Genomic DNA, 27,950 nt, shown 5'->3' with positions numbered 1-27,950 from the left:
TGTTCATCCACAGACCCTTCAGATGGGCATCAAACACTTCTCTGGACTCTTCGTGCTGCTGTGCGTCGGATTCGGTCTGTCCATCTTGACCACCATCGGTGAGCACATTGTGTACAGGCTGCTGCTCCCACGAATCAAGAACAAATCCAAGCTGCAGTACTGGCTCCACACCAGTCAGGTGAGTGGCCCGGTATCTTGCCCCAACCTTCTTCCATGTCAGAGTCCCAGGAAGGGGAGGATTGAGAGCCTTAAGTCAGACTGAGGAATGTTAAAGTACCATGGGGAAACAGGTGCTGTAGACACTTTTTGTAGGAAATAAGTAATTCAATTCCGTGAAGTCCTTTGCCGCAATTACCTTTGAACTGCAGCTCTTCCTTCATGTTTCAATTTCCTTTTCTAGAATCGGTATTGCTCATGATGGAAAGAACAGAATTGTTTCTAACCTGGTTTCAAATAAGAGTCACAACCTGAGAACCCAGGAGATAGAGGAGTTAGGGTGCATGTGCCAGAGCTGATTATTGGCACCGCAAGGACTCCTTAGAAGAGCCAGGTGCATAGTCGGGTGCAGCCCTGGAAGCCCTGAGCACCTCTGGGGACCTTGGTGGTCCTCAGCCACACAGGACTCAGGGGGCACTGCATTCTCAGGTCCTTGCATTGTACCATGGGTCCAGTTTGCTGAGTGTCACCAGCAGTGTCCCCTGACCCCATGAATGTCTCTTGGGAAACACTAATACCAAAGGGTGACAATCTAAAGATATGAAAAACGTTTTCCCTACAGACTTTCCTGCTTGCTTGCTTGATTTTTTCTTTCTTTGCCTTCCTTCCTTCCTCTGTTACCCTCTGCCTCCATCTTTTCTTTCTTCCTTTCTTCCCTTCTTTCTTCCTTTCTTCCCTTCTTTCTTCTTTTCTTCCCTTCTTTCTTCCTTTCTTCCCTTCTTTCTTCTCTCTCTCTCTCTCTCTCTCTCTCTCTCTCTCTCTCTCTCTTTTTCTCTCTCTCTTGTTTCCTGTGGGTTTTTGTGTTATTTTGTTCTGGGTTTATTTTGGTTCAGAGGTTTGAGGTCTACCAATGCCAAGATCAAGTTATGTGGGCCAGGAGCTTTCTTTGAGGTCCAACTGACACCAGCATTCACTTGTAGGAAAAAGTCAGGCCAACCACCCACACAGACACACACATTGGCATGTCTCTCCCTGAGAAAATGGGCACAAAGAAAGGTCAAAACAGACACAGAAGACTTCCTTAGGCTGCAGGGGCTCAAAGGGGGTAGTTTCGTGAGATCATGGTGAGAGGTGAGTCCAGAGGAGCACCCTGACCACTCTGAATGGGCACCCTTCTGCCTCCAGGGGCACCAGAGCTGGCCCCACCCTCAGCAAGGTGCCACTTCTGTCACTTTGGCCCCCTGCATGTCATCTCAGGCAGCTCCCGCTTTGTAAACACAGTCAGTTGTTTAGGTTTTCCTAGATAGATCTCAATCATTTGAACCCTCCGATCACTTCGCCCTAGGAAGTATTTGGTCTCCAAAGTTGGGTTCTGCTCATAATCTGTGTTCTCCTTTATGTGTCAATAGTTTTTTGGGGTTTTTGGTTGTTATTTTGTGTTTGTTTGTTTAGTTTTTTTATTGCATCACCGTGAGATAGTTACAGTAGTTTTAATGTCATTCTCAAGTCCTTTTTCCTTCTCCGGGCTTCTCAGAAATAGACACTGAAGGGGTTTGCTGTTTCCTTTGTTTGCTTTTGGAGGATCAAGGATGGGATCCCAACAACATTCAGGGCACTTGGGTCCATTCCTAGCCCTATGTAGGGTCACATCAGATAATGGCAGGGGTTAAACTAAACCAGAAGTCTTGTGCTTGCTAGACATGTGCCGCGACCCTAAGCTATCTCCTGGCCCCCAAACTGAAGTTTCTGACTTGCCTGTAGCAAACATTCCTTGTGAGAGCTCCATTCTGCTTCAGGAAACTTCTTACCACCCAGAGTAATTCTGAGCTTCCTCTCAAATTGACTTTTAGTTCCTCTAGGGAGAATAATAATCACGAATTATTGTTCTCCTGAGAGTTTGAGCTGAGAGCTGATTTGTTTTCGGGCATCCCTGGGAATTCGATAAAAGATTCGAGTTTTGTGGAGACAAAGGTATGTTGTTCCATCTCAGACAGTTCCTTGTCCTGTCACCTGAGTTTCTAATGATCCTCTTTGTGAATCTGTTCTTTCCACCAGAGATTACACAGAGCACTGAATGCCTCATTTGTAGAGGAAAAGCAGCAGCGCTTCAAGACCAAACGTGTGGAAAAGAGGTAAGAAGAGGCTAATGCCAGATATTTGTATAACTTAAAAAAATGAAGTTTATGAAAACCAGAGAGATAGCATAGTGGGTAGGACACTTGCCTTGCAAATAGTTCACTCCTTGGGACTCCATATGGTCCCTCGAGCCCTGTCAGGAGTTATCTCTGAACACAGAGCCATGAGAGCCTTGAGCACCACTGGGTGTGGTTCTCCAAAACACTTTTTTGAAAATGAAGTTTAGACCAGAGAGATAGTACAGGGTACAAGGTGTTTGCCATGCACATGGCCAATTTATGTTCAATCCCTAGCATTCCACATAGTTCCCTGAGCACATTCAAGAGTAATTCCTGAGGATAGAGCCAGAAGTAACCTTGAGAATTGCTGGGTATGCCTGCCTCCTGAAAAAAACAAACAAAAAAGAAATTTAAATATGTAACCAAAGCTTTATACTTAAATAATCCAGGTCACTTCAGGATTCTGTCTTTATAAACAAAGCCTCTATAAATGTATGTGGTTTCAAACAGAAATAAAATCAACACAATGAAGGCATGGTGGATAATGAAATGCAGCTTAGATGATACATCTCAGGGTTTAAAGTGTAGCTGCAGAGTCTAGGTATCTGGATCCAAATCCTGTTTCTGACACTTGTATTATATATAACCTTAGACAAGCTATTTGTTTAATCTCCCTGTGTCTCCACTTACTCATTTGTGAATTTGAAGTTAAAGCTTTGTCAGCTTCCCAGAATTGCATAAAAAGTAAATGAGAGAATCAGAAAAATACAATCACCAATAAGGTTCTTCCCTTGCACACAGCAGAACTGGGTCACATCTCCAGCACCCCATATGGGTCTCCTAAACCCCACAAGGTGTAATCCTGAGCATAGTCAGGAGTAAGCCCTGAGCACAGCCAGGTGTAGCCCATAGCCTGTCCCCATCAAAAACAGAATTAAATGATATAACATATGCAGAACCCTGAAATTAAGGTAATCCGTAAGAATATTAGAAGTTATTATATACAGAACTATGTAAGACAATTCATGAGCATAGCAGGCAATTAATTTCATGCAACTTTGCTTTGGGGGCACTTTCCATTCCCCCCTCCTTTATAGCACTCCTGGAATATTTGAAATATGCAACAGACATGTTCTACTTAATCCATTTCCTGGAACTCTTTCTACCAACTCCCCGTAAAAGAGCATCTCATTAATAGGAAGTAACAAGCATTAAATGCATAGTTGACATCTGAAAATTGAAACTCTGCTCCTTCCCCACATCCAGCTTGTGGATGCCTGACCTGTGGTGGCTAAAAAATGTCAGATACACTTGGTCTGGCTCCTGGCCAGCCCTCTGGTTCCTCCTGTGCCCAGAGGCCTCTGTGCAGGGCATCACCCGCAAGCAACTCTGTCATCTGTGGCAGCTCCTCTGCTCCTGGCTTTGCTTTCTGGGCAATTTGGAAATCTGACATTCACACTTCTTATTCAAAATAGAGGAAAGGGGAAAGGGAGTGAAAACATGATTCATTTTCATGGCTTGTACCACCTCTGGGATTGCTGCGGTCGGCCTCCCACTAATTTGCCTCTAGCTTGTCACAACCATTTCCATGATCTCTTAAGTCTCTCATTGCAGTCAGGGAGCTCCCCAGCCCCCCATTCCTCTCAGCCTGGGGTATGCCTGCGTTAAATTGCAGCTCTGTTAGCTCAAGCTGTAGACTAATCAGGTCACAGCTGTTCTATGTCACGTTACATTTATTTTTTTTCTATAATTATTTTTAACATAAGTGTTCAACCAGAGGAACACAAGAAGGCCTAGCAGAAAAGACTCGTCCCATAATGAAAGCACATTTGTTTTCCAACTTAACAGAAACAAGAAGCCCTGTGATCCTGATTCCAACCGTGATGTGATTCCTATTTACATCTCTCTTACTTAAACCAAGAGCCAAATGTGTCTTTCACTCAACTTACCCACTTTTCTTGTAAGATTTTCTTCCGAAACCTTTGACTTCAAAAGGAACTAAGACAGAATAAACCCTCTTGGCTTCTTTTGGACCCACATTTCCTATGGGATTATTTACACATAGAGTCTCTAAAAAGAGTGTAAACTTACAATATTAATAAATATACTACAGTACTATAAATGTATTTTCTAGTCTACATCTTCCTCTTCTATCTGTTGTTGACTTTAACTCTGTATTCAAAGTTCAAAGGATTGTTGTTATTAGATATTGTTCATTCCTTTGATTTGATTTTTTTATATCCCACTTATTAATGAGATCATCCAGCATTTGTTCTTCTCTCTCTGACTACTTTAGCTTAACATGATCTCTCTAGCTCCACCCAAGTTGGAACAAAAGATGCTATATCTTCTTTATTTATCACTGAGTACATTCCATTGTGTACACACACCACAATTTTTTATCCATCAGTCACTGGGCTCTTAGTTGTGTCCATATCTTAGCTATTGTAAATAGCATTGAAATGAACATGACTGTGTATACATCTTTTATAATTAATGATTTTGTGTTCTTGGGATAGATACTAAGGATCAGAATCAGTGGGTCACAAAGGTCTTCTATTTTTAATTTTTGCTATATCTCTATGCCACTTTCTGTAGGAACTGAACCAGTTTACATTTTCACCAATAGTGAATGAAAGTTCTTTTTTCACTGCATCCCCTTGAACACAGTTTCTGGTTGCAAAATCACTTTACAGAAAGACATGGGTAGACAAGGGAGGAATAAAGTATTGCAGCCACTTTTGTAACCTACCCCAGGACAAACAAACTGAATCACTCTATTAGCCGCATTCTGTTTTTGTCTTATTATATGAGTCAAGCCTTCATCATGCCTCCTCTTCCTCTTTTCCCTGCAGGTTCTTCCCCTTCTCCTAGCAGCTGAGAGTCCAGGAGTAAAGTCTTGGTTGTAGAAATAAGACCCCTGTCCCCTCCCCTGCCTCCCACATGGTTATGTAGGAGAGTTCTCTTGCTGTCTGCTGCCATCTCTCTGCCATGGTAGTGGAGGGAAGGAGAGAGGGATGTAGCCTTAAAGAGGATTGAGAATTGATTTCTACTGGATTTTTATTATCTCAGCAAGAACTTGAGGTTTTCTTCCATAGTTTGTTTTCATTTTTAAGCTAGAGACTTCAGCTGTCATTCTAAACCACATAAAGAGATCCCAATAATGGGAAACTTTTTTTTCCTGGAACCTGCATCTTCTGTGCATCTTTTATTCTTGAGCTCAATTGGAAAACATCAGGGTGGTTTTGTGAGACTAGGAAGGAGTGATACTTGTAATATCTATTAGTATTCTCTTGCACACTTGCTCTAACAACTGAGTAAACATGCTTTTTCTTTGACTGAAGCAGCTTCTTTAGAGCCACAGAGCATTTCAAGACAGCTTGTCCCTGGCCTCACCCACCAGAAGGGAATAAAAAGGCATGTAAGGTTCTTCAGAGATGAACATATTATACTCAAATCCAGAAGCCCAGCAGATGATATAGATGATACATACAGCCACCCCAGTTTTAGGTTAATATCAGAAGGATGAGCCATGCACTCCAGAAGAAGAGAATAATGTCAGCTCCTTTGGTCTCTGTAACACTGCAGCTGCAAATTTCTCTAACTTGGTTACTTCATCTGGAAAAGCACCCATCTCCTTTCTATTTGCCCAGGCAATGACTCGCCAAGAACACTGGAAGTGCAGGAAAAATAAATCTCAAGTGTCTCTTTGAGAGACTGGAAAGGTAGTTACAGTGGGTAAGGTATGCACTTTGCACGTGACCCACTGGGGACCCATCACTAGCACTGCAAATCGTCCCTTGAGTACTACTAAGAGTGATCCCAGGAGTAAGCTCTGAACACAGCCAGGTGTGACCTCTCAAACCCAAAGAATAAGAATTAAAACCAAAAAAAAAAGTAAAAAATAAAAATCAAGTGTCTCTTTGCTTCCCAGATCTAACCTGGGACCCCAGCAGCTCACCGTGTGGAATACTTCCAACTTGAGTCAGGACCACCCTCGCAAGTACATCTTCAGTGAAGAGGGAGGACAGAAGCAGCTGGGCATCCAGCCCCCCCAGGACATCCCTCTGCCGCCCCGGAAGAGAGAGCTCCCTGCCTCACTGACCACCAACGGGAAAGCAGACTCCCTGAGCGGGGCACGGAACTCCGTGATGCAGGAACTCTCAGAGCTCGAGAAACAGATCCAGGTGATCCGGCAGGAGCTGCAGCTGGCTGTGAGCAGGAAATCGGAGCTGGAGGAGTATCAAAGGACAAATTGGACTTGTGAATCCTAGGTGATCTTGCTGCTCCCCAGGCCGCCCCAGGCGGGTCCCCCGGCATTCCTCTGAGCCCTTGACACTTTGTAATGCCCTTTTATAACCACCAGGGTTGTGGGGAGGCGGAAACAAGGTTTCCTTAGAGGTCCAGCTGCCCTCCTCCGCCTGAAAAGCAGCCGTGGCTCTTCCCCAGCTCGCTCCCTAGGTCTTCAGGGTAGACATGCTCCTTAGGAGGGAGGCGGTCAGCTCCGTGTAAGGAATCTCTGACGAATCAGACAAGCCCAGCTCCTGTTAACCTTTTCACCAGGTGCCACAGTAAAATTTCTGGTTTTTAGCCCTTTCTCTGCACTATCAACTACAAGAGATAAAATTGTGACTCCTACCCGGGTGTTTCTGGGTGGTCGATTTTAATCTTAGCATAGAACGAGATTATCCAGGGTTGTGACTTTTGATACAACTCCCCCCCCTCTTTGATTTGTTCCTACATTCTGGATGCAGCAAGAAAAAGGTAAGGGCTAGAGAAACTTAGTAAAAAGTTGTGGATACTCAGAAAACTAATGAAACTCATGGGTATCTCAGCAGGCCAGTGAGCCGAGAAACCAGGCCAGGGGTTGACAAGATCCTTGACCTCCGCGCCCATCTTGATTCACAAGTAACAGGAACATGTTTTCAAGCCACTCTGTAGGGGACGGGGATATGGTGCACAGGAACAGAGGACCATCAGAGGGGTGTTAGTGGTGGATACTGCACTTTTAGTACACAATCTCTGAAGAAGTTGTTCAGCATTTTGTCTAAAGAGTGAATAGGACCATACTCATCTAACTGAGTGTCTCCACTGTGGTGTGTGCCTTTTATAAAGGAAAACGTGAGAGAGAAGCCAAATAAGGATGAGGCCTTAGGAGGAAACCAGAATCTCTCTGTCTGTTACCTGGAGAAGAGAGAGGAGCCAGCACTAGAGTTGACGACAAGGTCTCTGGCCACGTAGTAGGCCATTTTTAGATCAGCAGACACCTGTCTCTGGGCTGTAAACATCCCACTGAATGACCCTCAGGTGTCTTCACTCAACAACATGCCCTGCGTTTCCATGTTTGCATCAATAACTAGCAAGGCAATCTCCCAGCGTCATATCTCCCTACCACCCATTTCTGAAGAGCCAACAGCAGGTTTGCTCCCTGCAGCCCTGTCCTAACTCATGCCCCTCAAGATTAGCAAAGGGAGACTGATATCCCCTGTGCCTGGGCGTCCTGTTCACCCTGGGCAACTGCTTCGGCATGCAACAGAAGGGGAAAGGAATATGGGAGCTAAAGAACTTCCATTTCCAATGTTAGTGTTAATCGGAATCATTTAGGGCCTCATTAGAATGCTGATTGCCAAGACTCTTCCCCAGAGTCTAAGGGCAGCCTAAAAATAAGCTCAGAAACTTACTGTGACCCAACACCCCCAGGTGGCTGATGCATAATACAAAAAGCTGCGCAAGAAGTTCAGCTGCTCCTGGCACATAGAAAAGTGAGAACAAGCATTTTGAGAGCTTTCTAAACTTCAGCACATACCTGCTGATTTGTTTTCCCTTCTCCCCACACACACTCTTCATTGCCCGTCCCAGGACACCAGTGAGTCTAGATTTCCCAGTTTATCTATCACTGGCTTTATTGTTTCATGATTCATTGCTCCACCCCAATTTGAATGCCTACCATGCATTCACAGAACTGTGCCAAGTACTGGAGCCTGAAAGAGCTGCAAAGCATTACAAAGCCTCCTCGATCACAAAATCTCTCCTTCTGCTTTTAGATGACACCCCTGCTTTTCTACCAGGAACTATCTTCTCCCCTAGGGAAATACAGCACCTTGAGTTATAATTAGAAAACACTCTAGCAATTAGCTAATTGTCTGAGAAAAATGGTGGGGGTAGGGGGAATGTAGGTGCAGAGGTACTTATGAGGAAGGTGGGAGGGTTCCAAAGTTATACTTCATTAGTCTTAGTGCAAATAAAATGGCTACTCCCGAGGGTACAGGTGAGCTCCAGAAACAGAAGGATAATTCTACTTTGAAAGACCGAACCCTTCCCTTGCTCTCATCCCAGGCCCAGAAGTAGATTTGTAACTGCCTTTGGAAGTCCATGCCCCTTAGTTCTCCTTACCCATCTGCAACAACTACAGATGCAGTAAACTCTGCTGTCATGCTCTGCACACCCCAAACCTCTACATAGCCCAAAGGCTGATGTACAGGTGTACCTCAACTCACATAACAGCCACGCTCCTGATGTTGTACGTGGACAGTTTTATAACTCAGCTCAGTCTGAATGAACTTGAGGAGCTGGCTATGTAAAGGAACCCAGAGGTGAATTCTTTTGTAAAGTAAAGAATCCTTTTGTAATGCAATTAATTATCCTTAATGTAGCTGTTTTGTAAGTCTGGATTTTGTATATCGCCTTTACCTTAAGCTTCTCCACTGAGGCATTCTGAGCAGGTGACACACCAGATGGCCCTGTCTATACACAAAGATGCCGAGTGCATGGCTCCTTGGGTACCTTCTGAGGAATGACTGGGCCAAAACTGTGGCCAGGAAAGCAACAAGATACAGCAGGGGCTGAAAGCAGGCTCACCACCACCTACATTGCTTGAAATGCCTCCATGTTCTGGATAAAGAAAAAAACAACCACACTTGCTTGTAGTGAAATGAAGCAGTCTCCATGTTAAGTAGCAATGGTTATTTTTATCGGTAGTAACTGAACAGTGTTTTGCAATTTGTGAAACAGTGTGTTGTGTTTCGTAAAAAGGTTTTATGGAATGGTGGGTCCTTCGTTCTGTTCTCTGTTCTCTCAACTCCCTTTAGACTCCAAACACACAAAGTTGTGGCATCTTTGGGTGGAGGGTGGTCTTTTTGGTAAAGAAGAAAGAGGTAAGAGATGCTTCCTTAGGTCCTCCATTATAAGGTCCGAAGATCTCCATGTATTTCCCAGCCCTGGAGCTGGCAAGTCTGGAATGTAACTCTCTGTCACACATCCCAACCCTGTATCAGGAGAGAATCCCTGGCACAAGGAGCACCCAGTTCAGAATGACTGGGTGAATTCAAACAGAGAGGGCTGCTTGGTTCATGTAAATACTAGCCATAAGGGCCCCGGAGTGTGAATATCTCAGAATAGATGAGCAAAGGAATCCCTCCAACAATTTAAAGCAACAAGTTAGAAGAATAACTGGGACAGACTACGAAGGCAGCCAGCCACTGAGTTGAGGTTTTCAACGTGCCTGGAGGTGACTCTCCATTATTCACGGATCTTGCTGCTGCGCAAGTCCTATGCTGGAGCTGCTGCTTCTGGGCCAAACCAGAGAAGGTGCCAAGCAGAAATGGAGCACTAGAGGCACTAGACTTATCAGTGTTGGTGCTGAGGCTGATTAGAGCCTTGGAGCTAGTAAGCACCTCTTTGGGCTAGGATAGAGGATGAAGAGCAATGTAACCACACTAGAGCCTCTCTTTCTTCCAGCTCCTATTTTCATTAGCAAACCAGAAAAGCCAACTAGATGCAGTGGCCCTGTAGTTATCAAAACCACTTCGCTCTCAGCACTGTTTTAGTTATTCCTTTCTTTACCCACCCACACCTTTCGGCTAACCCAGGATTCCCATTTTAGTTTAGTTACTAATCGTTTTATGAAAAATGACATGCTTCTCAGTATTTTCTTAAGGTTTGTAAAGTGTTTGCATTGTGTCTTCATTTTGATGTGTTTGCAATCGCTCCGCTCCAGGAAGAACGGAAATGCTGTCTTGTGAGCATGATGTGAACAGGCTGTTCTGCTCCAGTCACTTTTCTTGTACAACCACGTGGATGGACTAGATGTCCTCAGGTCTTTTCCATCTTCCGTTTCTATGACTGTGGAATAAATGTTCAGATAGAAACTTCACTTTCAGATATGCTGACGGCATCGTCTTTGGGATTTAAATGTTGATGCGGAACTAATTCTTTCCTCACAGGCTTCTCTGGTGCTATGATTTATGCTTGTTTCCTTGGCATAACTCAGAGTGGTACAAGCTATGCTGAGAAAACTCAGCACTGCCATCCGAAGTGTAATGAAAATGACTGCATCTGAGAGACAACCTGAGTGCTGAGATTTCTGAAAACTGCCCTTATTCAGTAACTGAAAAACATTTGAGAAACAGCTTGTATTTATATGCCATCTGTTGGAGACAGAATAGTAAGATGAACATAGCCTCTAACTAGAAGGACCTTGTAAATCAGTCATTTCATAACCCTTCAACAAGCAATAGATAACATTTGTCAAACACTTTTTATAAAACATGATTTTATTTATTCCTTATAACAATCCTGAAATTCATTATAGACTTGTCCGGAGAGATAAACTTGGCTCTTAATTTACAGGTGAACAAAAAACAAGCATCAGAGAAACTATGTAAGTTGTCCACAGTCATAGTAGCAGAGATGTACAACCAAACTCAGAACAACCAAACTACATTTTCAGGATTATGATTATTGTCTTACAACTTCCTCTTCTTTCTCAAGGCCCCCTCTAGTCTTTCCATCGGAGTCATCTGTTACCTTGTCTTCTACCTATGCCTCAGCCTGACTCCCCCGGCCCCAGATCCACAAAACAAAAAATGGAAAGCAATGTGATAACTGCACCTGCCTTAGACACACACTGGCCCTGGAATCTCACAGAAAGCATTTCACAATCTTCTTTTATTTCCTGGCCCAACGAAGAGCTAAAAGGAATGTAATTGCAAATCATTCTGTTTTCTCAAAGTATCCGGCATCTTACAACTCAGGCATTTTTTAGCTGCTTGCAAACATTTATGAATCTGCTAGTCGGACACATTCTTCACACCAATTTCTGAGGTGCAGTGTGTTGGGGAGTATATGGCAAATCAAATGCAGTGTTTACTTTGATACAGAAATGCACCCAGGTACTATGACAACAAAGGAGACATGTTTGTGTGCATAATTAAAGAGAGTAATGGGCATGTTTGCCTGGGCAAAACTCCAAACTTGAAAAATGATAGCAATCAAGGAATTTAGGAACTTCAAGTAGCTCACTATAAGAACATAAAGAAAGATGACAAGTTACCAGGACTAGGAAGGGGCAAAAACTACTCAGTTAAGTTGGATTTGTATCCCAAAGACCAGAAACATTTAAAAAAAATTAAAGAGAGATTGACTTAATAGGTCAGGATCCTCACTAGAAGCGTTCATTCACACATACTGTTTGCTTGTGGGACAATAAGCAAATATAGTTAACTTTTTGATGTTTGGAGATGACTGTCATGATACCATTTAACTGAGATACAGATATGAATACACATGGCCTAGATTTCTGAAAGGACACAACTCTTCTCAAAATGGAAAGAAAATGTAGTGTTTTTTTTTTTTTTCAGAAGAAAGATTGGAGGGGGGGATAATCTATTTCTATAATAGCAATGATGAAAATTAATGTTGGGGAGATTTAATATGTTCCAGGCACTAGATGTATTTTATATATTGACTCATTTCATCCATAATTCAACCCAATATGTAGTTATTTTTAGAGATGAAGAAACTGATGAAGGGATGAATAAATGGCAGAAACACATATATCTAAGTTTGATGTCATATATAATATTTGTTACACAGCACTTGGAATCAAAATAGAGAAAAATATATAAAAGAACTGAGTTGTTTTCCCAAATTCTACTCTAGAACAAAGTACTATACGATCTCTTAACAGATAGGGGAAGAAAAAAAGCTCTAGGTTCTGGCAGATTTCCTATTTAAATGATACTGCTGAGGATATAGAGTTTACCTAATTCTTTGGGGAAAAAGATATTTTTATGATATTCCTGATAACATCCTATTGGGTCAAGCTTCCACTTGAGATAAAAGAAGACAAAGCAGAAGTCTGATAATCACATTTCAAAGTGTACAGCTGAGTTTGTGGCCATGAGTTGTTTCTTCATTGAAAAATATGTACTATTCAATCTTACATCCAGTCTTTCCCATCATTCTTCTCCAAGATCTTAGTAACTTGAACTACTCAAGAGTATATTGTTAGTTTATTAATATGACTTTGTTGGTTCCACCTGTCTACAACTTCACTCACAGTCTAAACATAGTTAGAAAAATCTTAGCTATCCTATTGCCTCTAAACAGATAGTCAACTCAGAATTCCTCAGAATTCCATGTATTACAAGAGAAATTTAAGATGCATTTGATTTTTGCTTTTGTTAGAAGCATGGAACTGACTTGATTACACAGACCTTTATTAAGTGGTATGCCAAGGCCCCTGATAAATATTGGATTAGATTAAAACACTGTGCTTTCTACATCATAAATTTCACTGTCACTGTCCTCCTGTTGTTCATCAATTTGCTCAAGCGGGCCCAGTAACATCTCCATCGTGAGACTTGTTACTGTGTTTGGCATATTGAATGCGTCAGGGGTAGCTTGCCAGGCTTTGGCGTGCAGGCAAGATACTCTCAGTAGCTTGCCGGGCTTTCCGAGAGGGGCAGAGGAATCAAACCCAGCTCGACAGGTCGGCTGCGCACAGGCAAATGCCATACAGCTGTGCTATCTCATCATAACTTTAGTAATTATTATTTTCTTAAAATAAGACTTTAATGTCTGTTAGAAACAAACCATACTTGGGCAGAAGTTCCCAGAAAGTAAAACTCAATTCTTGTGGTGGGACAATTACAGAGCTAGGAAATTAAGTAATTACCACACCAGGAGCTTCTTCTTGTAGAAATACAATCCAACATACACAGTCCTCAAATCTACTTAAAAATTTTTCCCCATGTAGCTATCACAACATAGGCTTTTCTGATGGGAACTAGTCAAAATTTTCCACTAACCCCACAGATGCCTGAATTTATCTACAGTTAAGTCCTTAAGAAAAACCGTAAGAAGTAAAATTTTGTCTTTACTTGGGAAGCATACCTAGTTCTTGGGGGCTACTTTTGAGTCATCTCCCAATCATTTCAAGAAATTCCCCTTAAAGTTTTCATGGATCTAGGGCAGATTCTTTTTTAGCTTTAGCACCATAATATTGATTAGTGGGTTACTATGTTACTTAGACCATTCCACGCAGTGCTAGGAATCAAACCTAGGCTTCTTACATGACAAGCATGTGTATTGCCAGTCCTAGAGCATGTTTTTAACTTGGGGGCACTAGGGGGAGTGCGGGTTAGGATGTTTAAAAGCTCCTTTAAGGATCTGGGGGAGAAGAGCTATGAGAAACTATCTGCAACACAAGTGAATTTTGGTATGCCCATCTATTTGAACTCGTGAGAGCTGCCAAATTGCCCCTAAATAACCCCTTTTACAGTTAATAATCTAAAAATAACTTGAGATCTCACCTTGTGTTGTCTGGACCTCAAATTGGTCAGACAAGAGACTCTGTACCCTTCCCAACTGGAGGGACTTCCCCTAAATCCCATTTCCCAAGGTTATAGTGGTTTCTTTCACATTCCACAAGCCCGTTTCTGCCACTGGGACAGTCTGCTTTCTAGCTTAAATTGTCACAGACAATATTCAAACCCAAACTACCTCCTGCTCAAGTACTCCATTTGTCCCCAGACCAATAGTTATGCACAAATTGTCCCTGTAAGAGCAGTGATGGGAAAGTGTCCTATATACTAAATGCAACTGCACTGTATCCAAGAGCAGCATTGACTGTGTATGTGGAGTAGGTGTATGGAAGGAAGATAAAGGAACTCATGACTATTTTGAGACCCTTCTAAGACCCCCACAGTTAGACACATTTTTTAACCTCTACTGCTTAATTTCCATCATGGTTTGCTGACTACGCTAAAAGTTATCTTTCAGGAGCTCTCTCCATCTGAAGTGCCAGGGAGCATTATATAATTGGTAACGGAAACCATAATCTTACACCTCCATAGTGAACTATGTGAAGAGAATGAAGCGGCCAAATATACTATCATCTGTCCCTGCAAAGTCTCAATAAACTCAAGAAAAGTGCTTTAGTCAAAGGAATACTTTAAACACAGTTATCTAAGTTGATATTTAAGTCACAAAAATTCAAAAACAGCAGATGTAAAATTAGTAACGACAGACAAAAGTTTTAAAGAAAAAACACAAAAGCAAACTGAATTCTGCTTTATTTGACGTTTATGTTGTATCAAGTCTTACAGAAACATTACAGAGAATCTTCTGTAACAGACAACAACAGATCACAGCAATCTCTGCAGAGAGAATTCTAAGAATAATTCATAGTGCACCAAGTCCTCCCTGTATTAAGTTCTCAGATTCTGGACAATCACTTTACTGACTCAGTCCTGTTCCTATCCTCTCCAATCCTCATTTGATTGTAAGGTAAAAGGGACTTTATGACTTGAAATTATTCTGGCCTTAAAAATTTTAATATTTTGATGAACAGAATTGTCAAAACTTAAGTTATTTGACAATGAAGCCATCTGACCTTAACAAGTTACTCTGCTATTGAATAGGAAATGAAATTACTCATCCTGGACATAATTTCATTAAGGCTTCAAAACCATCCAGGAAAGAGTAACAAAACTGTATCATTTTTATAAACCCAGGTTTACAAAAGTTTACTGCCCAAATCAAGAAAATTTTGTGCCCATACAGATAGCTTAGTCCTAAAATATCACTCACCCCCCCTAAGTAGCTATGTATCTCCACTCTTTGTTCCCTTCTCCGTATCAAAAATACCACCTTGACTTCTTCAGGAGGAACGGACAATTCACTATTATGCAGTGAGCCTGAGGAACAAAATGTTGAATGCGAAAGTAGGAAGTTAAACGAAGCTGGCAGGGGAAACAGTAAGAGTTGTTCACTTCTAATTTCATCCTAAAACCTAAGGTTAGCAATTAACAGTACACCTCCCATAATTTACATGACAATTAGAGAGGAGAACCTGGACTTAAAGTCTGTGAAAGGCAGTTGACAGAAAAACTGCCCTGTAGGTGACAGTCAAGAAAAGAGAGGTAGAGGTTTGGTAGTTAATGAACAAATGTCTGTCTAGCCAGCCCCCTTTCTTTTGGTTTGTATCAACCAATGTAGATGCGATGGAAATCATTGGCACCAAAAGCTGCATTACACTTGGGACATTTGCGTTGGCGAGTATCGTAGCGTGTCTTCACACACTCAAAGCAGAAAACATGAAAACACTTGGTAAGTACAGCATCCTTTTTACGCATGTTACAACATGGACAGGTCAGACGTGCCTTAAAAAAAAAGAGAGAGAGAGAGAGAGAGAACTCAGTCTGTGAGCAATCATAGAGGTTCATGGTCCACAATGGCCCCCACACAAGACCATATCAGGAAGAAAACCCAGCAAAAACCAGTACCAATGCAGGCTCCCCTTCTCTGGTTACCATTATGTAAAGAAATTGGTAATTTACCGGTACATTATTGAGCCTTGACAAACACAAATTTTAAAAAATGAAAGAAATAAGAGACAGTTTCTCCAACCTTGTAATCCTTAATCTCCTCCATTAGAATTTCATCACATTTGGGTACATTGTCTGGTTTTTTTGTTGTCTCCAGCTTCCTTCGAAGTCTGGAGATGTCCTCCTGTTGACAGAATAGCATAGTCATTAGAGCTGTTACCGGATAGAGCAGGCATTTTCTGAGAAAATACACTTCTATATAAACCATTCATTCCCTCTTTTAAGTAATTCTTATTTCACAAACTGCCCCTGGCGTCATCAATGAGCCAGAGACTCACAAATAAATGTCGGAAGAGAGTCACAAGCTGCAGAGATGCTTCCAGCTACCAAAGTCATCTCCAGCTGTATCACTCTGAAACGTGACTCTACTCCACTGATATGCCAAGAGTAGCACACCACATTTGATGGGGGTAAGGTAGAAGGCAATCGATCCTCATTCAAAAATAAATATTAGCACACAAGGCTCAACATGTAACAACATGTTAGCAATCTCTTATACAAGGACTTAATGGCTCTAGGGTGAGATACAACAATCTTCACACATTTTCTTCTGTCACTGTCACTGTCCTCCCATTGTTCATCGATTTGCTCGAGCAGGCCCAATAACATTGTGAGAATTGTTACTGTGTTTGGCAAATTGAATACGTCAAGGAGAGCTTGCCAGGCTTTGCAGTGTGGGCGAGATACTCTTGGTAGCTTGCCGGGCTTTCCGAAAGGGGCGAAGGAATCGAACTCGGGTCAGCCATGTTGGCTGCGTGCAAGGCAAATGCCCTACCCACTGTGCTATAGCTCCAGCCCACATTTTCCTCTAAGGAAATTTTTTTGAATCAATTTTAATGAATTATTCATAACAAGTCACACAAAATAAATTATTTAGGACCTGCTTTGGGGGCAGGCTTGAGAAGTGGTGGGAAAATTCGAAATAACAGTGCTGGGAAGGTGTTGGAATATTGAATGTAATAAATTATTGTGAATAACTTTGTAAAAATAAAATTTGGGGGAAAAATATTAAGTACTTATTACATGCCCACTATGTGCTGGGCACTATGACAGGCTATGGGAATGACAGCAGAGGAAACAGACCCAGTCTCTTTACTCAAGAAACTGACATAAAATGAATTTTCAGAGCTCTGAAAAAATCTTTACATGTAAAGGAAAAAACAACCGATCTTACCTGGGCTCGTTTGAAATTGAACATGTCCTTTTCTTTGGTGACACTGTTCTCCACAATCTCCTCCTGAAAATCATGCAGTTTCTTCTGCGCTAACTCCAACTGTGTTTTAAGGTCATCTGCAAGTTGGGCTGCTTCCAGAGCCTATGAAGGATGGACAGATAGAGCATTACTATTACAACTAGTGACAAAATGTGAACCAAAAACAAGACAGTGAAGCTATCATTTCATCAGTGGAATACTTATTTGGTGCTCTGAAGACTTGACTCTAGATGACAGAAGGGTCAATTAATACCTTGCGTTTATTCATCTCTAAGGCTTGGGTCCTAAGACCCAGTTCTTTTTCCCCTGTGCCAATGTTGCTTTGTAATAGATGCTCCTTCTCTTCCAACTTCCTTACTACCTGTAACTGGGCATCAACCTTTGAAGAAGAAAAGCACATATTAATACAAAAAAGAAAAAATGATTCGGCTCTTTTAATATATTTGCCCACAAAATGAATCTGTTAAAAATCTCAAACTATTATGAATTTAACCAAGAACAAGGTTAAAATAAATGCAAGGCTCTATTTCAATAAAAAATAATGCTGAAATTCAAAGAAGAGTCTGAGAAACCATTAGATACTCTATATAAATGTCAAGAATAAAGAAAATTACATTTAGGAGTATCTAGCTTTTCCAGCCATATTAATCCTCAAGCTGGCAATTCATATTAGAATATGTAAATTATAGCCTAAAAAGTCCAAAGCATATCTCTTTCAAATGACTAAAGGTTCTAAACTAATCTTTTCCTTGATATTCCTGAACAAAGAGAAATCAAACAATGTTAAAGGGTAAAAAGTAAAGCCAGAAATTCACAACCTCTCATCCAGGTAAGCATTATTACAGGCTTCTGATGTGGCCTTCCAGAATTGTTTAAATATACACAAGCAGAGACATAAAGACACATACAGTTTTAGCAGAAAAGTGATAATGAATCATCTTTAGATACGTCTCCATATTAGTAGATTTACAATTGCTTTAACATTGTACTCCTTTGTAGGGATGTGTAATTATTCCCAGTACTAGGCTTAATCATGCTCATTTAGTCTTTAGACTTTTTTTCCATCACAAAGATAAAAAGTTGCCATAATAATCATATAGTCACATGTCATTCACATATAACTTTAATCACTTAATCACTTAATCCCCGTTATTCATCGATTTATTCGAGCGGGTGCCAGTAACGTCTCCATTCATCCCGGTTGTGTGCTAGCGTAGCCCAATGGTATCTGTTCGTTCTAGGAACATTCACATATAATCATATAAAAAGCACCTTATTTCAAGAGAATCCTAGAATGCTCTATTCATTCTATTTACCTGCGTCTTCAAAGTCAAAACCTGGTCTGCTAGTTCCTCCTTCTCTTCTTTAAGCAACTTATGGATCTGATTGGACTTAATACGTTCTGACATAAGCTTGAAATTTGCATCATCCTTTTCCCGCAACTGCTGCATCAAACGGATATTTTGTTCCTGCATGTCCTCAAAAGCCTGGCCTGTGACATCCATCTCAGAGAGGAGAGCTTCTTCCTCCTAAATTGAGGACAAAGAGAAAAACTTTGAAAAATCTTTATTTTATTACTTGTTTTAGCCCTAAGGAGACAGAAAAAGCCCCGATATCTGAACCCATTTTCTCATCACTGGTCTGATGATTGACCTGTACTTAAAAACTATACTTACCATAAACTCTCAAACTGATCATGTAGCAGTTGCTTAAGAGGGGAAAAAAAAGCTTGTATTTTCCTCATACTTTTCTACATTCCTAATGCTGGACAATTTTCCAGCAGTAGTCCAAAAATCTGAAGTTAACAGTACAGATAATACAATCACTTGTATTATCTTCTGTAAACGTGATTTTTTTTTTGCCTATTCAATAGTTTTGTTTTGTTTCCTTTCCCATTTTTAGAGGGTTTTTATTTTAAATTATGTTAAGATAATTCCTTCTATGATAAAACCTAGAAAAATATTTTTTTTCTGTCACTTATCCTTTGGTTTTGCTGCCAAGTAGGAATTTTGTGTTTTCATAAGTAAAAGTTATCACAATCTCTCTTATGTTTCTAGACTCATATTAATAGTTTGGTCTTTCAATAACAAATTTATAAAGAAACATCTTTTCTTCTAGCTTTATAGATTCACCTCTTTAAAATTACGTTGATTCATATGAAATTTACATACAGTAGTGTCCAATAAATCACTTGATCACTTGATCCCCTGTTATTCATCGATTTACTCGAGTGGGTGCTAGTAATGTCTTCTTTAATCCCTGTTGCGTGCTAGCGTAGCCCAATGGCATCTGTTCGTTCTAGGAACATGCAGAGCCTCAAACCGATCATTCAGGGTCTTGACAAAGAAATCTGACCATCTTGTAGGTAGGTCCAATAAATATCCAACTTTTTCCCAATATTATTTTACTTTTTTCCTAGATTTATCTTCAATTTCTCCACTAATTTAAAACATCTTAAGTAAATGTTAAATACTCACTGGTGTAAACCTTAGTTCTATTTCTGGACTTCCTTTTCAGTCTTAAATCTGTCTCTAGTTTCATGTTAGCTTAACCTATTCAAACTGATTTTAATATCTGACAAAGAAACTGCACCACTACACTTCACGGCTTTCTCAGTTTTTTTCTAAATAACTTTTATAATGTAAATTTATAACTTATCTAATATCAAAGTTAAAAAAAAACTTTACATTTTACTGGGGGAGGGTTGTCAAAGTGATATAGTACACGGGTTAGAATGCTTGCCTTACACAGCAGACTTGGTTTGATACAAGGCACAGTATATGGTCCCCTGAGCATGCCATGAGTGATCCCTGCACACAGAACCAGGAGTAAGCCCTCTACACCATGAAGTACAGCACCAAAACTAAATGAATACATAAAATTTTATTGCAATCATTTTAAATCTGAACATGTAACACTGTAGCACTGTCCTCCAATTGTTCATCAATTTGCTCCAGGGGGCACCAGTAACGTCTCCACTGTGAGACTTGTTACTGGTTTTGGCATATCGAATACACCACAGGGAGCTTGCCAGGCATTGCCATGCGGGAGGGATACTCTCAGTAGCTTGCCGGGCTCTCCAAGAGGGATGGAGGAATCAAACCCGGGTTGGCCGCATGCAAGGCAAACATCCTACCTGCTGTGCTATCGCTCCAGCCCCAAACCTGAACATAAATAGGAAAAATGAACATTTTGAAGATTAGTAGGGTCTTTTTTCTCCCCAAGTTATACGGGAATCTGCAACAGTACTAGTATAGATTCTGGCAATTAGTTTTTTAAAAAGGAGGAAGGGATTATACAACAGGAACTGGAGGAAAAATACAACAGGTACAGCGACTGCCTTCACACAGCTACCCAAGTTCAATCCCTGGCACCCTATATGGTCTTCTAAGCCTACCAGGAATGATGCCTGAACACAGAGCCATGAGTATGACCTGAGAACACACAGGTGTGGCCCTAAAACCAAATTAAAACAAATAAGAGGGGGTACAAGAAAAGTAGAGAATCACAGATTTAAGAAAAGCCAAAACCCCTAATTTTTTCTTTTTTACAAAGTAAGTACGTACGTAAGTTCTAAAAAAATTCCTCTTTACGAGGTACAAATGATCGATCCACCATTAGAACAACTTCATTTCATTTAGGAACAGTGAGGGTATTCCTGAAGATATTCTCCTCCCTATCTGCTCTGTAGCCCTGTCCTCCTGTCGTTCATCGATTTTGCTCAAGCAGGCCCAGTAATGTCTCCATTGTGAGACTTCTTGTTACTGTGTTTGGCATATCCAATACGTCATGGGTAGCTTGCCATTTCTGGTAAATTTATTATGCCATGTTAATAAAATTCACTGGTATTTAAAAATAAATATGTGCTTATTAAGAGAAGAAAGTCTCTGCAGTTCTAATAATCCAGGAAAAAAATATTTAGTGCTTTCAACTAGCAGAAAATGTTCTTTTAGTTTCATATATTTGTAACCATCACTTGATCACTTAACTTTCCATTAATCATCAATTTGCTCAAGCAGGCGCCAGTAACGTCTCCATTCGTCCCTGTCGCGAACTAGTGTAGCCCAATGGCGTCTGTTCGTTCCAGGAACACAAAGAGCCTCAAACCAATCGTTCAGGGTCTTGACAAAGAAGTCTGACCATCTTGTAGGTGGGCAGTCATGTGGTCTTTTGATGACCCATAGAATCCAACGGCAAAGGTTCTAGTCCAGCGGTCATCTCCAAATTTCATTACGTGTCCAGCCCATCTGATTTTCGACGCCTTGGCAAATAAGATGGCCTCCCTGATTCTTGATCGTCGACGGAGGTCGGAACTCCAGATTCCTTCTCTCGCTTGTCTAAAGAGTGACACTCCAAGCATAGCTCTTTCGATTCCTCTTTGGGAGACCCAAACAGCGTTCTCATCCCATTTTCGTACGACCCAGGTCTCTGAGGAGTACGTTAATGCAGGAAGAACAGTAGAATCAAAGAGATGTGCCTGGAGCCAGAGATTTTTCGTCCTCTTAGCTATTTCTTCGACGCTCTTGAAGGCGTTCCAAGCCACTCTCTTCCTCCTTCGCAACTCAAGTGACAGGTGATTTGTCATGTTGACTTCTCGACCTAGGTACACATAACTGTTGCATTCGGAGATGTTCATTCCATTGAGAACAAATGGAATATCAGGAACGAGGCTGTTTATCATGAGCATTGTCTTCGTGAGATTCAGCTGGAGTCCAACCTTTTCACATTCATGGTCGAAGTCGGCCAGCATTTGTGCTGCTTGGCTAATGTTTGGTGTTATTAGAACGATGTCATCAGCAAACCAGAGGTGGTGCAGTTGCCAACTGTCTATCTTCACTCCCATTCCTTCTCATTCCAGTCGTCACATGACGTTCTCGAGGGTGGCACTGAAGAGTTTCAGTGAAATGGTATCACCCTGCCGAACCCCTCTCTTGACATGGATGATCACTTCTTTGTAGAATGGTGAGATCCTGGTAGTGAATCTGTAATACTGCTCACAGAGGATCCTGATGTATTGAGTTTGAATGCCCTGATTGGCTAGGGCTTCAATGACCGCTTCCGTCTCAACAGAATCAAAGGCCTTCTTTAAATCAATGAACATTAGACAGAGTGGAATCTTGAACTCCCAAGAAACCTCAATGAGCTTGGTTATTGTGTGGATATGGTCGACCGTGCTGAATCCTTTGCAGAACCCAGCTTGCCTGCATGGTTGTCCTTCATCTAGTGTTCAGCCAATCCTATTCAGGATGACTTGAGTGAACAGCTTATAGATAATAGATAATAGGCAGATTGGGTGATAGTTGCCAATGTCGTGGATGTCTCCCTTCTTGTGCAGTAGTACAGTCCTGCTGGTTTTCCACTGAGACGGAATCTTGCATTCAGACAGGCAGCATGTGAAGAGCCCAGCCAGTGATGAGTACTGACGGCAGGTCCTTCAGGTGTTTAGGTCTGACCTTGTCTGGGCCAGATGCTGCTGTTCGTTTCTTTACCGACAAAATGGCGGGTTAGATTTTGGAAGGGAGAACACTGGGAATGACATATTCATTCTGCGGAACTTGGTTTGTGGGCAGGTGAACGTGGTTATCGAAGAGATCTGAGTAGAAGTCATGGATAATCTTCTCCATTGCCCTTCTGGAAGATGTGAAGGATCCATCAGTACGTTGGAGGGCAGTCATCTTGGTCTTGAGGTTGGTGAAGGACAGGCAGGCGTTATGAACTGGGAACTCTTTGGCACTATTTCTGCAACATGGGAAGATGCTGTCGTTGACAACATTGACGAGGAATATGATCGACTGGTTCAGCACCTCCATGATTGTGCAAAGAACGCCAAGAGAGAGAGAGCCACAAAAAAATGCCTGTCTTCGAAAACTCATGAGCTTATTCGCCAATGTGATTTGGCACATGCCTCAGGCAACCGCAAGTGAATGTCGGAGCTCGCAAAGCAGTGCAGAGATGCGATAAAAGAACTCAAGAGAAAAGCAGCAGTGCAGGTAGATGCGGCAGAAGCCGGGAAAAGCATCCGTAATACCTGCCTGTCCTTTGTAACCATATTTCATATAAACTTTTCTATCATTTAAAAAAACTGAATAAACTAATAATAAAATATCCTGATTCCCTATCAGCAGAGGAGGAACACACCTCAATGTCTGAACAAATTTATTTAAAAGTAAACTTTATGCTTCTCAAATACATTAAAGATGAAATATTTTTATCTTCAAAAATAACAAACTAATCTAGAGGAGAAAAATTTCTAAAAAGACTGAGATGATAACCCATCAAGTAACATTTCCATGTTCTCTCTTCCTCCTTGATTCCTTCACATTCCCTTACCATTTCTCCCCATCTGATTCTTCTCCTCTTCCCTGGATCAGTAAGGCTTGGTACACTGGCCCTGAGCAGAGAGGTATATGCCCTGACTTGGCCTCACCCAGAAGCTAGACAATCCTAAATGAAGACTTTCAGACTGCCTCCAGAGACGTCGCCCCTTCTCCATCCTTCACTCCAACTCTTACAAAACCTGCTGAGACTTGGCATTAGAAGTAAGAGAGTTTTGGCCCAGCTCTAAAAGTCAACTAAATAAAGTGACCCACCTGCTTGGCCATGGCCAGCTTCTTCTGCAGGTATTCTATCTGCTCCTCGACTGCCCGGATCTTCCTTAAGGCATCCTCATCAGCCATTTTCTTGTTTTCTTTTTTCTCTTTATCCTCTAGTTCCTTGAGTCTTTGTCTTAGATCTTCCAACTATAGACGAAAAGAAGTCACAAAAAAAGAAAAAGTTATAATGAGATGTCAAAAACTAAATAATACTATCAAGGACCTACACAAAAATTGCAGAATTATAAAAGGATATCATCTAGCTCAACACATCAAAACACTGTTTTAGTGTCATTCCACTGCATTACATACTTCTACCAGTAACATTTTTGAGGATTGCACAATTTTTAAAAAAATTTTATTAATGAAACACCATGAGGTACAGTTGGAGACTTACAAATTTTTGTGCTTGGGTTTCAGTTATACAATGATCGAGTACCCATCCCTCCACCAGTACCCTGCATAGACTTTTGAACACTAGTTCTTACTCTTTCTTCGAGCCTTCATATTTAACAGAATAGACATTCCTCCAAAAAAATGAGAAAGCAAAACATTTAAAAAATTATTTAAATGGAAAATGAAAAGTTTGAAGACTACTCCTACTCTCAATAATTCTGATACACCTACCATACAGTGGAGAATCTAGAAATCTTTATTTTAGAAGGGTGTTTGAAAGGAAAGAAAAATTCCTAAATTTTCAACACCAACTTAATACATAAATGAACTAATCTTTCAGGAGTGTAAAGAAAATCCCACAAATAAAGAATTTAACCAAAATGAAAGCAAACTCAATTACCTCTGCCTTAGACTTCTTCTCAGCTGCCATTAGCTGAACTTTGTCTCTCTGTTCCTTTGGGGCTGACCTGTACATATCTAGTAATAGTTTCATCTCCTTTTGGCTTTCCTGTGCCTTTCTATGGTGAGAGTGGTAGAGAGGGGAAATGGTGCAGTGAGAAAACAAACGCATCAGAGCAATTCTGAAGTGAGAAAAATAGTCCCAATTTAGTCTCTATATGACACAGCTTAAAGACAATCAGAAACTACTTCCAATACTCAGAAAAGGTACAGAAAAATCAATTATATAAAGGACTGACTTCTCCCCTCAGATCAATTTTCAACATCAAGTTACAAAACAAACACTTGATGATTATTAAACAGGTTAATTTCTGGGAACCCATACCTGAAACTGAGATCCAGTATGTCTATGATAGGATCCAAGGTGAATTTTAATTAAGCCACCCTGATGAATCTGTTACCACATGAAGGTGGAGGGAATCAAGGGGCAATTTTTAAAGATTAAGAAGAAAAAAGGGGGGGAAACGATAAGCTTAATATATATATATACTAATCCTGGGCTGGAGCGATAGCACAGCGGGTAGGGCGTTCGCCTTACAAGCGGCCAACATGGCCGACCCGAGTTCGATTCCTCCGCCCCTCTCGGAGACCCCGGCAAGCTACCGAGAGTACTGGATATGCCAGACACAGTAACAACAAAGTCTCCAATGGAGACGTTACTGGGCCCGCTCGAGCAAATCGACGATCAACGGGAGGGCCTTTACCTTACCTTACCTTTACTAATCCTAGACTCAATACCTGATAGTCAACTAATAGGTAAATTACCCAAAACTTTTTGTTTTGGGGGGCCACACCCAGCAGTGCTCAGGGGTTTCTCCTGGCTCTGCTCTCAAGAATTACTCCTGGCTATGCTTAGGAGACCATATGCAATGTCAGGCATCAAACCTGGGTCGGCCGTGAGCAAGACAAATGCCCTACCGTTGTACTATCACTCCAGTCCCGACCTAAAATTTTTTGACTCTAGTTTCATATGCCAAAGTTGTTCACACATTTTAAAGTCAGCAATCTACCCAAATTTAATAAATAACAGTACCAATTTCCACAGATTCTCTTAACTATTATTTTAATCAGAGATCCATTCTATTAATCTGGATTCCTGAAGAATAATATTAAGGAATTCAGTAAGACTAAACCACTAAGATATTTTCTGCGACCTGACTACTCAACCAAACAACAATAGCCATGAAGTTCATCATGGCTGTATGATAACTCAAACTATCAAATTAATTACACAATTACTTTACATTATTAATATACAAATTAACACAACTATGACCTAATCTATGCCATCAAACAAAATTTTCATGCATGTCTTGACCTTAGCCTTTGAGTCAGAAAGTTATTCGAAACATAGATCTTACTTGAGTTCAATCTTCAGTTGTTTGATAATTTCTGCTTCCTTTTTCCTTATATCATCATGTTTTCCTTTCTCTTTGTCCTTAGCAGAATCTCTCTCTTTTTCTGACTCTTTTAATTTCTGCTTCTCTCGTTCTCTTTCCTTTTCCTTCTCCCTCTCTCTTTCTCGCTCTCTCTCTTTCTCCCTCCTTTCTCGTTCTCGTTCTTCTTCATCCCGTTTGGACTTAATTTCATTAACTTCCTCCTGAGATGCCTTTGATGCAGAGGACTGACTGGGTAAGTCTTCAGAATCTTGTTTTAGCTCTGCAGGTTCATCTTTAGGGTCCTCAGTACTAGACTGAGACTGCAAGAGGGCACTGCCACTGCGCAGACGTGTCTGGGAGGAAAAAGAAAGGACTAGCATCACTTGGGGATCACAGAGCCTTCTGCATTCAAAACAGCCTGATAGACCTAATAGCAAACAATACAGAGGAGTATTCTATGCCTGGTTACCTTGTTCAGGTCTGACTGGGCTTCTCTCAGTTTCCGCTTGTATCTTAGGACCTCCCCTTTCAGCTGGTGATTATGATTCTGGAGGCTACTGATAAGGTGACGCATCTCCCGATTTATGGGACCTTAAAGACAACAACAGCAACGTTATGAAAATTGTGATAAAGGCAAAAGCACAAGGAGAAAATGAAGGGATACCTGAGAAACGGTGAAAAAGACCAAAAAGAAAATTCCTTCCCAGAAGACAAAAATAAACTGTTCACTTTAAACTTAAGAAAAACAAAAAACAAATACCAGGCAGTAAACCAAAATGAATATATGTGAATATAGGTACTTCAGAACTTCTCAGCTAAGGGACCAGAGAGAGTACTGAAGGTAAAGTGCTTGCTTTTCATGCAGCCACACAAATTCAATCCCTTGCCTCAATATGGTCTCCACAGCACAGAGACAGTAGTAAGTTCTAAGCACTACCAGGTGTGGCCCAAAAACAAAGAAATAAATAAATAAAAGACCTTTTTAGCTTAGCACTGAGTGAGGGTACTACAAACCCTGGTGAAAATATTGCATCTTTTATGTTCAGCAAAATGCTAAGTGAAGCAAGAGGTTATACCTGCTTGTTCATTGGCAGCAAGGGTTTGCTCAAATTCTATCCGCAGCATTTCGTATTCCTTGCGAACCTGGGCCAGTGTATCTTCTAGCTGGATAACTTCAGTCCTCAGCTTCTTATGAAGACTAACCTCATCTCGCTACACACAGAAAAGAGACACCAATCAAAATTTCTTACCAAATTTGAAAATTGCATCATAGTCTATTATCATCTCCTAAAGATGTGATCTGAAACTGAAAGGATAAAAAAGAAAACGACACAAAAGAATTACTCTAAAAAAGTTCCAATAATTATGCAGCAGTTACAAAACAGTGATTTTTTTTTTTTTTTTTTTTTTTTTGCTTTTTGGGGCTCACACCCGTCACTGCTCAGGGATTCCTCCTGGCTCTGCAGTCAGGAATTACTCCTGGCGGTGCTCGGGGGACCATATGGGATGTTGGTGCTCAAACTCAGGTGGGCCATGTGAAAGGCAAAAGCCCTACCCGCTGTAAGAAAACAGTGATTTAAGAAGCAAGGTACTAAAGAACTAAAGGAAATGGCCCTAATTCTAAAACATCATTATTTCGCTGGTAAACTACGATAAATCTCAAAACCAAAATATAACCATATGTAAAGGTACATAAAATTCTGTTCATTTTGCACAGTAAAAGATCAATCACTATAAACATTACCTTAATTACTATGAAGACACAAGTAAATTAGAAAAAATTCTTTACATATAGCATTACATACTATGTTTATAAGCAGTAATACAATTTCTTGTTGGGGCCGGACTAAGCCATTAGGATGAGCCCATGTAGACTGTACCGCACACGGGCAGAACAAGGGCCCCATGAAAATAGGCGAGATTACTCGCATGTCCTGACTGGTTTGGAT

General features: G+C 41.0%; 2 protein-coding genes across 3 annotated transcripts in view; one reads left to right on the top strand and one right to left on the bottom strand.

Annotated features, from left to right (window-relative positions):
- GRIN3A (glutamate ionotropic receptor NMDA type subunit 3A) overlaps nt 1–6,583 on the top strand; it is a 216,105-nt gene extending 209,522 nt beyond the window's left edge. Inside the window, exons 7-9 of the mRNA XM_056117035.1 lie at nt 14–178; nt 2,212–2,288; nt 6,226–6,583. Coding sequence (XP_055973010.1) covers nt 14–178; nt 2,212–2,288; nt 6,226–6,565 — 582 coding nt within the window. The 3' untranslated portion in view covers nt 6,566–6,583. The remainder of the gene's footprint in view (nt 1–13; nt 179–2,211; nt 2,289–6,225) is intronic.
- An 8,056-nt stretch (nt 6,584–14,639) lies between these two features.
- Nucleotides 14,640–27,950, bottom strand: part of RNF20 (ring finger protein 20) — a 33,650-nt gene continuing 20,339 nt past the window's right edge. For both annotated transcript variants that reach the window (XM_056117188.1, XM_056117189.1), the window contains exons 11-20: nt 27,078–27,213; nt 26,471–26,592; nt 25,984–26,354; nt 24,564–24,681; nt 23,765–23,914; nt 18,491–18,703; nt 17,428–17,553; nt 17,136–17,276; nt 15,984–16,085; nt 14,640–15,736 (exon numbers count right to left, since the gene is read on the bottom strand). In XM_056117188.1, coding sequence (XP_055973163.1) covers nt 15,560–15,736; nt 15,984–16,085; nt 17,136–17,276; nt 17,428–17,553; nt 18,491–18,703; nt 23,765–23,914; nt 24,564–24,681; nt 25,984–26,354; nt 26,471–26,592; nt 27,078–27,213 — 1,656 coding nt within the window. In that variant the 3' untranslated portion in view covers nt 14,640–15,559. The remainder of the gene's footprint in view (nt 15,737–15,983; nt 16,086–17,135; nt 17,277–17,427; nt 17,554–18,490; nt 18,704–23,764; nt 23,915–24,563; nt 24,682–25,983; nt 26,355–26,470; nt 26,593–27,077; nt 27,214–27,950) is intronic.

Source organism: Sorex fumeus, unplaced genomic scaffold (assembly GCF_029834395.1).
Source record: "Sorex fumeus unplaced genomic scaffold, SorFum_2.1 ptg000034l, whole genome shotgun sequence".
Taxonomy (NCBI): Eukaryota; Metazoa; Chordata; class Mammalia; order Eulipotyphla; family Soricidae; genus Sorex; species Sorex fumeus.
Note: the sequence above shows the minus strand (reverse complement) of the source record. Positions and strands in the feature narration are given on the sequence as shown.